General features: G+C 43.1%; 1 protein-coding gene across 2 annotated transcripts in view; it reads left to right on the top strand.

Annotated features, from left to right (window-relative positions):
• The window catches only part of RIN2 (Ras and Rab interactor 2), an 80,943-nt gene that overhangs the window by 62,037 nt on the left and 6,737 nt on the right, over positions 1–12,169 (top strand). For both annotated transcript variants that reach the window (XM_066625129.1, XM_066625128.1), the window contains 2 exons: positions 6,839–7,144; positions 10,115–10,246. In XM_066625129.1, the coding sequence (XP_066481226.1) occupies positions 6,839–7,144; positions 10,115–10,246 (438 nt within the window). The remainder of the gene's footprint in view (positions 1–6,838; positions 7,145–10,114; positions 10,247–12,169) is intronic.

Below are 12,169 nucleotides of genomic sequence, written 5' to 3'. Positions count from 1 at the left end.
CACCTGCCTTGCAGTTTGCTTCCAGCACCAGGCATTCACAAGTGTGCTGTCTCTTAATTTGGAGGTTCCATATAGCTTTCATGTCTCATAACCATTGGTAAAGTTGGAGTCTCACAGTAGCTATAAGCAGCCCTGACTGAAGTTTGGGTGCTTCCTGAGGCAACTTCAGAGTACTGAGAAGGGAGAAATATGAAAGAGGCTCATGCAGGCCAATCAAGATTTTCTATTGGTTCTTTAACAAACAAAAAACAAAAAAATCAGGGCAACCTCCCAGTTCTGAATTATGTGATTATACAAGAGTTCATACAGGTCGTTCCCCGTTATCCACTGGGGTTCTGATAGAGAACCCCTAGTGGATAAAAAACAGTGGAAAAATAGATTTAAAGACCCACTGCTCCTAATGGAATAAAGTTGTACCTCATCATCCTCAGGGGTTTGATTCTGGGACTCCCTGCTGATACCATAAAATGTGTTAAATAAAAGTTTAAAAAAAAATTAAAAACTGCATCCCTTTACAATTGTGGTTTAAAACAGCTTTTCTTACTGTTGTAGAGAGGCAGAGCAATTAGAACCCCTGCTTTTCCCTGGCTCAGCTGAGAATGGCATGATCACTTGCATGACTGTCTCTCTACAATAGTAAGAAAAGCAATTTTTCAACTGTGATTTTAAAGGGATGCATTTTTCCCTTTCTCCAGGGATCAGCACATTCCTTCTCATTTGCAGTAGCCATTCATGTTGAGTCAAATTCGTGTATAACAAGGTTGGCTCTGTACTGCCTGTGTGTGAGGTTTCAGGCTGCATAATATAATAAGGTGGTTGTTGGCAACTGAATGTTAAGACCCTGATCTGAAGGTGAATGTATATTTTTAATGATGGGAGATCACTCAAATATTTCTCATTAAATGTTGTGCCACTTCAAACGATTGCAAAAGAGTGTTTTTGTACAGGATGCAGATGGACATTCAGAAGTCACAGGGAAACTGCTCACCCAATCAAAGCACTTCCTCTTTCCTCTGGCAAAGTGGTTAATGATATTCTAAAGACAGCTTTAATTAAGTCACTTGACGTAATTAAAAATGACTGATGATGATTGTCACCAATCTGATTAGTTAATGTCATGAAGCTTGAAGCATGTGTTGATCGAAAGCACTTCAGGACTGCAAGTCTTGGTATTCTAAGCTGGAACTTACATCCCAGTAAAAAATATTTAGAATCGAGTCATATCCATAGATATCTTTGTGAGGCCCAAGCCAGACCTGAATACACATTTTTAAAATTTTATTTAAAATTTCTGTCTCATTGCTCTTGCCTGAAAAACAATGTGAGACAGCTTATACCCAAGATGAAAACAAAAAAGCAAAATGAATTAAAAAGTGAAACGAAATCACCTGATGGAAGGGGCAACCAAAAATAAAAACCAAATCTACTACTGAAAATTCACAACTGTATCACCCACCCACCACTACCAGCCCTGCAAAAGCGGAACAAACTAGCAAAGTTTTTACACATCTCCTGAAATGTAAGTTAGGAGCTAACTGGGTCTCTGAAGGGAGCACATACTACAAGGTAAGCACAATTACCAAGAAGGCCCTGCTCCTAGTGGGTGCCTGCCATTCTTCAGAAGGCAGGGCTGCTCAAAGCAAGGCCTCAGATGAAGACTGAAGTGTACCGGAAGGCACATGTTGGAGAAGATAGTCTTTAAGGGCTCCAAGTACTGAACCATTTAGGGCTGACAACCAGCACCTTGAATTGAGCCCAGAAAAATTGGTAGCCCGTGTAGTTCAGAATTGGGGTAATGTGATCCCACCCAGCAGCCCTAGTTAGTAACCTGGCTTCCATATTTCAAAGACTTTTCAAAGGCAGCCCCATGTATAGTATATCACTATAGGGATTTTTTATTTCCCTCCAAAATCTGATTACCCTAGATATTTGCTTATAAGACTACCTCACAGGTAAGTTGAGGGCAAGTTTTGAGCAAAATTCATGGAATGTTCCGTGACCCTCAGATAAGTGGGGGGTTTATACTTGGGGGGTTTGACTATCATTTTATCTGATTTTACCTGAGGTCAGTTCCTGAAAAACAACCTACCTGTAATTATTACCTAAGAACTGCTCTGTACTTATTTAGTAAAAATACAGAAAAAGATCATTTTTATTCTTACTTGAAAAGCCCTGTCGCCTGAGCGACCTTGGAGATAAGGTGAGGTGATGATCTGAGCTTGATTTATTGGCAGGAATTTCTCACCCTATAGGCAAGTATCTAGGGTATGTTCACACACAAAAAAAAACCCTAGGCTGAAGTGTTAAGTTATTTCTGGCTGAGTTATAGAATATTTATGAACATTCTAATTACTCGGAACGTTAAGTAACTGACAGCACACAACACCTAGACACAGATGGTCTGGGTGCTGTTGTTGGGAACGGTATGTGTAATGCCTTCATTTTCCCTTTACACTTCTTCACTGTGCAAAGGGAGTAGACCTTGCCATTGCAATGCTGATTGACTATAGGTATAGATGCTGTATACTTATGAGAGTGAGATGTGAACAATGAAAGAGGTGCCTGTGACCAAATGAAGGCATTAAACATGTGTTGATACTTGGCATGTGATATGCAGAGGTATATAGCCTCTGGACTTGCAGGTTTTAGCTAGCTGTCATATTAGCCACAAGCAGACCCATCCTCCAATAAATGTGCCTAATCTTTGAATGCCATTTAAGCCAGTGACCATCACCACATCTCATGACTGTAAATTCCATACATTTAACTGGGTATGCTGAGCTATAGTACTTCCTCTGTTATGTTCTCAATCTCCTTCCAATTAGCTTCACAAGGTGCCCACTTTAAGGGTTACCCTTTTTCCCCCTCCTCTAACAGCTCCAGCCTCTTGCTCATTTGGATTACTTTTTCTGTCTAGCTCTGACATCCTTTGGAGATGGGATAATTAAAACATTAATAAGTTACATTTCTATCCCTCCCTTCCTCCAAGGAACCCCGGGAAGCTTTCCATTTTTTCATCACAACTGTCATAGGTTTAGAATGTGACTGACCCAAGCTCATCCAGTTAAGGCTGCATCCAGGCCCAACTCTAGGCTCCTGTCACCTGAGATGGCATACCAAATGCTGACTTCCCCTTCAACTGGTGATGTATTTGCTTCTGCTCACCTCTCTCCCAGGATTGGAAAAAGAAGAGGGGACAGAGCAGGAAAGGAGAGTAGTGGGCTGGAGTAGTAGTAGAAGTGCAAAATGGTGGCAGCTGCGTCTTAATGTTTTTGCAGGTTCCTGATTGGCTTCTTAAGAACCTGGAAGTGACTGAGTGCCGTTGCCCCAGGCTCTTTGGCCCCTTGCCACACTGCTGCCCCCAACATTCTAGTCTATCACTCTCCTTCATACTTACTCTTTTGCTCTATTCCACTCTTCCTTTTTCAATCCTGGAAGGAGGAGGAATAGTGGAGGAAAGTGATCAGGCAGAAGTGAATGCCCCATTAATCTGCTACCTCAGGTGTTTACCCCAATCACTGGGTCAAAGTGGATCAACTCTGGTTTCATGGCTGTGGAGCTCCACACATGACAAAGGTTTTCCATGCTACAGGTTGTCTGAAGTATCATCTAGCCTTCCCTCACCTGGTATAGGTTTGTTTGTATAAGGGTCTTCTGCCAGCTTGTAAAGTTTCCAGGATATATAAATTTTGGCATAGGTTTGCTTTCTTCTCTCTTCAGATGTCCTTCCTATATAACAGGGTTCAAGTGTAGGCATCCAACATCTTTCTCAGCGAAGGAGACTAATATAAAGAATTAATTTAGCTTTTCTTCATCTTCCATATTCTCCTTCAGTAATCATTTCACATTGTTGTCATTTAATGGGCTAACCACCTGCTGTTGTCTGCTTCTGTTATATAACGTCATTTTGACTTTCATGTTTTTAGAAGTATGCTCAGACCTTTTTTCCTTTATATATATACTTTTTTAAAGGAAGACGTGGAACTTTTTATCGTTTCCTTGATTCTGCTATGAACTACACTGGCATTCTTCCAGACGTGTTTGCACCTTTTTCTGTCTGTGGTATAAATTGTAACTGGATTTCTGTTTTATCAGTTTCAAATAACTCCAGACATTCTGATGAAATTCACTTCCATTCAATTTCCTTATAACGAATATCTCTCATTTTTGAGGTTTCTTCTTTCAAAATTAAATGAAACTCATATTGATCTTTTTGGACAACTTTTTACTTATTTGGTTGAATTGGCTAGCGTTATGGTCACTGTTAAGTTTGTTTACATTTCACAGCAGATCCTGAGCAGCACTCAGGATTATTCACTCCAAGTGGAGGCATCAAAGCCCAATCAGTTTGGGCTGCAGCTGAGGGTTCCCTTTCAGCATGGTTGACTAGCCTCAACCCTCTCAGTACAGGTCACTTTCCACCATTTCTACCCCCCTTCATTGATGGGAACATGGGAGGACCTGCCATCCATTGCCATCACCTGGGGAGCTTAGTGCCATCACCTAGGGCAAAATCTGAGCCAAGATTTGGGGGAAGGTGTTGGGAATTAGGAGTAGCATTGGGGGAACCAAGTTATGCACAGTTGTTAAAGGCTCTTATCTCTGCTTGTCTCTGGGGTATGTAAATATTACCTCAAGGTTACAAATATTGATAGTGGATTGTGTATTATGCATGATCTAATGTATGTGAAACAGTGTTGCATTGAGTTCACAGATCTCTGCTGCCAAGGCAGCTTGTATGTGGGAGGTGGGAAGATTTTTAGATCCGTGTTGTCAAAACAAAAGTTGCTTTTTGCAACAATTCCTTTTAAAAACAAAAACAAATGCCTTTCTGGCACCACAGTGCATTTTTTTTCTTTAAGCAGAGGTCGTAACTTCTTACATGACTGGGTTCGTCTTTGAATGCATGGAGGCATACAATTGGTACTGTTTTCCTCATCCACTTTGCAATCTGTATGCATCATGTGTACCTGTTGTGTTTGGAGTATGTTGTATTCTTTTCCCACCCCAGGGGTGTTTGTGTGTTCTTTTTACTGGGGAATGACAAATCCCTGAATAAGATGACAAACTGCACTTGCTGAAGTTCTACACAATTGTTAAAGGTCCAGGAGCTCTAAAGGCAATCCGGCATCAATCCAAGTTTTGTTCACTGTAGGAATGTAGAGATGAAATGTTGCTGGCACAATAAAATCAAATTATTTTATGAAGGTTCTTAAAAAAATGATGCATCTCAAAATGCTCAGGTTCGAAACTACATTATATGGTCTTCCAAAGAATAGGTTTTCCCTTTACATTTCCTGATAGACACACATTGTTATATTGCTAGGGGGAAGGGGGAAGATGCAGACACTGAGGACCCAATCCAGCACTGATGCAACTGCAGTGCAGCCCTGAAGTAAGGGAAGAATGTTCCCTTACACCGAAGAGACCTCCATGACTGTTCTTCCACAGCAGGATACAGCACATAGTCCCTTGGCTTTGGAACATTGGATAAGATTGGGCCCTGAGGAAGCACAATTTATGTATTGCACAAGCAACCTGATCAGTCTTTTCTGAGTGGCACCCATACATGCTGGGTATTCCTAGCTGAACAACTGCATTCAGAAAAAGTTACACTCATTTGGCAGTCTGTTTTTTCTTAGGCAAAATTCATGACCTGCCAAGCCACATGCAGCTCACCAGCCATTTTTTGACAATATTGTTTGACAATATGCAGTTCTAGATAGGTAGCAAAAACAGGAGGCTTACCAAGTCCCTAGTCTGTCTTTTAGAGTTTGGGCTGCTATATATGAGCGTGGGAGTGGGGCAACGGCGCTCCCAGGATCATGCCTTTGCAGGGGGAAAAGGGGCTGTTTTTGGCAATCAAGACCAACATCCAATTTGCAGCGGAAACTGGAAGTGGGTTGTGATAGCCATTTTGAGTATTTTTCAGGTGCGGGGAGTCCTGCAGAGGGGCTGCGGGCTCCCCACTCCCTTTGGATGGATGACACTTCCTCTGGTAAGTTCAAAAATAGTCCTTTACCCCTGGCGACAGCAAGATCCTGGGAGCGCTGTCTCCTCGCTCCTTAAGGGGGCAGCCACAGGGCTTCCTTGGCTTGGGTGTCTCAGTTTGAGAACCTCTGCCCTAGTGGGTCACCATATATGGTAGGCTTTATTTGACAAGTTAGATCACAAGATCTGCACTAGACTCTAGTGTAGAACTTAGTTTTGCAAAACAGCAAGTCAGACAGCTGTTCCTGGTCTAAGGCCTGTCTTGGACTACTTTATCTCAGTCCACACCTCCCTGCCCTTCCCCATCTTTCTTCCCTCCTCCCCACTCCCAATTACATTTTATACTTACAGGTTATTGCTTGTCAGAAAACAAGTTCACCTTTTCCAGGGTAAATTATCTAAATACTTCATCCCTATGCCTCACTGCAAATACACTGCAAGGGCAGTGAGTATCTCCTCCTAGATGAAACAATTCTGATTTTGGTTTTTAGCTTCTGATGCGAACTGAACTTATTTGTGGCTTCTTGACAGAAATCCTGCAAACTGGAAACAAGAAAAAATGTTTAGGTGGATTCGTGTTCTGAGTTTTAAGGATTCATATTATTTTTATTTTACTTTTGTTCTTTCCTAAATTAGTATGAGCAAAAAGGAAATCAGGATTGTCTCATTTCCCCCATCCCTGTTTTAAAATGCATCTGGAAACCTTTTCTTCCATCAAGATTCCTCTGGAAATCTAACTGAATGAGCATTCTGGCCTCAGTAACTTTCCATTCCATTTCTCCCCCAGGAGAGTATAAATTGTACTGCTTTGCCAGATAATGAACTAAGCTTGCCTGTCTCTTTGCAGATGTGGTGTTGGAGAAGGCCATGCATAAGTGCATCCTGAAACCCCTCAAGGGTCATGTTGAGGTGATGCTGAAAGAATTCCACACTGCTGATGGCTCTTGGAAACAGCTGAAAGAGAATCTTCAGCTTGTCCGACAGAGGAATCCTCAGGAGCTGGGGGTGTGTGTTCCAACACCGGACTTTGTGGATGTTGAAAAGATTAAAGTCAAATTCATGACCATGCAGAAAATGTACTCACCGGAGAAGAAAGTCATGCTCCTCCTAAGAGTCTGCAAACTGATTTATACTGTGATGGAGAACAATACAGGTAAATGCTCATTTTAGTGATAATCAGTGGCATCTCTAGGGGGTGCAGACCGCACCGGGTGACACTAACGGGGGGGGGGGGAACACACAAAAATGACACACAAAAACGCACTGAAGGGATGACACACAAAAATTGCAGTGGTTAGGAGTAATACCATCATGTTATATACCGTTGGGTGTGGAATTTCCAGAGGAATCCAATGCAAAAAACCGGAGTGAAATATCTCCTTTCTATCAAAAGTTATGGCCAAAAAAAAAAATGCATGCAGCCCTATGGTAAGTGGAATTGAGCTGTATCACGCGTTTACTTGCAAGTAGGCAAACGTGCCTTAGTCTTTTGGAAAGGGCAGGCTGAGAGGAATCCAACAACACCAGAATGGTCCTGATCCAATGAACGCAGCCCCCAAAAACATCTGAGAAGGAAGTCCCTCCCTCCAAGCAGATGAATGTATTGAGCTCTTTGGAAAGTGAAACTAAACAGTACAGTTGTGCCTTGGCTGGTGGTCAGGCCAGGCAAAGCGGAATGTGAATCCATCAGAATGGTCCTGATCTGATCGAACTGGAGCTCAACAAATGCTCCAGAAGGCAACCTCCCCCACCCCCTACTAAAAAGGATCAAAACAGGCTTCAGCTGATAAGGTGAACTTTTTTGAGACTTGCAAAACCAGGTAGATCCTGACAGTGATCTGGTTTAAACAGAAGTTCTTAAATTGAACTGGGCACTGCATAGGGCTGAAAACCTTACTGGTTTTAGAGGGGGGTGTTATTGCAGGCAGGCTACAGAGGAAATTCACTTGGTGAAACAGGGCTGGCTTCTGCATATTTAATTATTTGTTTCACTTTAATTATTTATACTTATTTATTTTAATTTGCCTGATGATGTCACTTCCACTTCTGATGGGTCTTGGACAGATTGTCATTCTAAAAAGTGGGTCCCAGTGCTAAAGGTTTGAGAACTGGCTTAAACTCTGGTACAAAAAGCATCAGAGTTTAAAATGGCAAAACTAACATGTAATTTGGTCAGTTGTGAATGGTGCATCTATGTTTAAATTGCTGGATTTCTCTGCATTACATGGAAAAGTGATGAATGCATCCCTGTTGCCATGCAAGGACATTTGCCCATTTTTGCATTAAATACCACTGCAGAGCAGCATTCTTGTGTTGGCATCCAGAGTATTGAGGATAGTGTGAAAACCATCAAAGCTGGATGAACCATAAAAGTTGGGAGACTAGCCTGGGCTAGATACTGTTTGGATACTTGTGGTTTATTCAGTCCTCACTTACATATTGCTGAATAGTTCCTAAACGAGACGTTTTGCGGATAAACTTAGTTCTTTACTATTGTGAGAATTTACATCAGCGTTTCTCAAACTTTTAGGGAGCTTTACTCCTTCAGCAAGTTCTTGCGGGGGAGGGGCTAGGGCAACGATGCGATCCCCAGGATCGCGTCGCTAAGGGGGGTGAAGGGGGGTGCTTCGAACTTACTGTGAATGATGTAGGACTACAACAGGCTACAGGAGGTGAGGGCAGCCCTCTGCAGTGCTCCCTGACTCTTGGAATCTTCAGAAAAAGCGGGCGCAAAGCACGTCTGTTTTGTAGGAGTTGCTTTGTGCCTGCTTTTATTGCAGATTCCAAGAATCGGGGAGCACTGTGGATGGCTGCACAGGGCTCCCTGCACCTCCTGCAGCCTGCTGCAGCCCTATATCATTCACAGTAAGTCCAGAGTACCCCCCTTGTCCCCCTTAGCTGTCTCCCTCCCCTTCCCCCGCCCCTTAAAGGGGGAAGCATTACATCAGGGGTGTCAAACTCATTTCATATGGAGGGCCACATAGCATTCATGATGCCTGCTGAGGGCCGGAAGTGATGTCATTAGGCAAGAAGTGATGTCATTAAGCAGGTCATAACGAAAAATAAACACTTTTTTCTCACTTAGGAACTCATTCGCTGCAAATAACAAAAGAGAAAATATACAAATCTTGATCATATTTCCAGATATGGGAGAGCCCAATTTTCATGTGGGCTGCCCTTTCAGTGGTAACTCCTCAGCGCTACTCAGCAGCTGAAAGCCTGAAGGCCATATAAAAAGCTTCTGCAGGCCACATCTGGCCCCCAGGACATATGTTTGACACGCCTGCATTACGTGAACTGGTGGGTCATGACCCACCAGTTTGAGAACCACTGCTTTACATGATATATTGTTAAGCAGCAAAACTAGATACATTTGCAGCTGGTATCCTTTAAGAAAGACAAATTCTTGATACTGGTAGATGGTATTCTGATTCTTCTGTACTAGAAAGGTTTGGATCAAATTCAGACTTTTAATTGCAACAAGCTATGCTTTAGTATGGATTTTTCTCCTTTTGTAGAACAATGAAAATTTTTTTTGCTGAAGGCAGGGATTACGTCATATCTTAACTTCATAATTTGAAATAGTGAGATGAACCTTCAAATTGCTACTCTCACAAGCTACTATAGGCTTGTCCTACCTGTCATTCAATGCTTACAAGTTAAGGCTAACAGTTAATTTTAGATGAGACACAAGTGTTGTGCTGTTAGTGGATGGTAGCTTGGAGTTGTACACATACATACAGACATACATACATACCTACATAAATACTGTTAATAATACACTCCAACAAATAGAGTCAAGAAGACACACAAGCTGTCTTGGGTTAACCACAGAGCTGAACCAAGAGTTTCGGAAGAACTTTTGTTTGCTGGTGGAACATGGCATATTGCACCAACAACTGCTATTTCCAGACTGATAGCTTAAATTAGCTATTTTCACTCACTATGCCATGGCACATTGTGTGCATTGTCCATGTGCCATGAGGTGAAAGAGGTTGAAAATCACTGCCTTAAATGCATCTGTAGAAGATACTTGCTACAAGTACAAAAGTGGAAAGCAGGAAAAGATTTATTAGCACCTTGTGATCATGCCTCTATTCTTTCTCTTCACTTTTCCACCAAGGGAGGATGTATGGAGCTGATGACTTTTTGCCAGTGCTGACCTACGTTGTTGCTCAGTGTGACATGCTGGAGCTAGATGCTGAAATTGAATATATGATGGAGCTGCTGGACCCATCTTTGTTGCATGGAGAAGGTAAATGCCCTTGAAGCTTTGTAGATTACTCTCTCCCCAGGAATGCCACTGATAACTTGCTTGAATAGAGCCTTTAAATGCATCTCAAAATCCTGTAACTTGTTGCTAATGGTTTAGCAAGCAATTTCTACAAACAAAGATAACCCCAGCCAAAGAAGTTAAGCCCTGGCTGTTTAGAAAGTGAGAAGAGGGAACTCTTATCAATGAATATGCAGCCTCATAATCTTTCAAGTAGGAAAATGTGATTTGGCATAGCAAGTTGGATTGTGGTGGCTATGTTTATACATGTTTCCTGAGTAGCAACTTGACTTCAGTGTGGCTTATCTTGTTCAGTTTGGAATGCGTAAATGAAGCCATCCATCTGGTAGAGAGGTCTAGAGCTGGGTGTAAACGTCTCTTATTGACCAAAGCTGTATTCAAATAGTACTGAAAAGCTTACTTTTTTTTGAGGCTAACTTTTAGAAGCCTTAGGAAAAATTTACGTTTGTTATAGAGTTGACTTCCTTCAGAGGGAAAGGGGTTGCCACAAGTCTTTCTCAGCAAGTCTTTAAATTGGCATTCAGGATGCTACTTCTAAATTATGGCTAGCCCACTTCCCACATTATAATTTGTTCAGAAAGGAAAATGTTTCCTTGCAAGTAGAAGAACTGGCTCCAATTATACTCACAGTTGTGTGAATAGTTTTCTACATTGTGGACTGGTGAATTCAGTGGACCAGCAGCTGGATAGTGATTCTGTTTTGGCCTCCAGACTGCAACCAACTTTCTTGTGTGTGCACTGTTTGTAGCAAATTTCAAACTGGAATGCTTGAACATTCTGTTCACACTTAGATTTGAGCCATTCTTTTTCTATATCACATTTAGGGCACAATCTAAACTTGCGCTGAAGCAGGCAAGCCAGGAGGCTTGCATTGCATCCAACGCAGGTTTGTTGGCTGCAGCGGCTCAGCCAGGGGCAAGGGGAAGCTCTTCGCCTTACCCCTGGGTAAGAGCTGTGTGCCCCAATGGGTCTCCTTGGACCTGCGCCACCTCTGGAGGTGGCTCAAGTCAGAGGAGTGGCCCAAAGCTGCTCTGTTCTCCCTGGGGATGGGAGTTGGGATCCACCATAACCGCCGGGTCCCAGCCCCGCCCCTGGCTCCCCGCACACCCACCTCTGGGGTCGCCCATCGCCAGCCCTCCCCCTGCCCAGAAACGCCCCCAACCACCTCCTCCCCGCCCCCCATGCCTACCTTTGCTGCTTGTGTCGGCACAGGTGCACTGGCACAAGCACTGGGGAGGAAGCCGCTGCGGAGGCTTCCGCTGGCCTGCGTGTGTCTCCCTCCCACCAGCTTCCTCCCACAGAGGTGCAAATGTGCTTTATGGAATGTTTGTGACCCTCCAGGGTCTCCTATACTGGCATAACTGTGGGTTAGGATTGTGCCCTAAACCATCTTCTGCAGTTAAGTACCAATGTCAAAGTATCAATGTAAAACCGGAAGCAACGTGTTTCATTCTAAGGCTCAGCGTGAGCCTGTCAGAGGCCGTGGACGGACGTGTGCAGCCTCTGCTGGGCTCAGTTGGCCCTCCGGAGGTGAGGGGAGAAGAGCTTTCCTTAGCTCCAGATGGTGGCTGGGGTGGCATTCGCCCATATCCTGGTTTCACTTAACCGTGGGATGTTCTGGAACAGAACCCCCACAGATATGGCAGCATGCCTGTATATGTGAAACATTTAGAGTGTTCCAAGTTGCCATTGAAATAATACTATTTAGTATTATTCATTATTGCAGATGTTACTGTTCTGCAGTTCTATACTCTCCTAATTTTCCTAAACACTCTTGGACTGCTGGCTAGAAGATATTCGTACTTAACTGCAGAAGATGGTTGATGGACCCTCTGGAGGTGAGGGAAGTTCTGCTTATCTCCAGAGGGGGCACAGACCCATTCT

Source organism: Tiliqua scincoides, chromosome 4, assembly GCF_035046505.1.
Source record: "Tiliqua scincoides isolate rTilSci1 chromosome 4, rTilSci1.hap2, whole genome shotgun sequence".
Taxonomy (NCBI): Eukaryota; Metazoa; Chordata; class Lepidosauria; order Squamata; family Scincidae; genus Tiliqua; species Tiliqua scincoides.
This window is presented reverse-complemented; position numbering and strand designations above follow the sequence as displayed.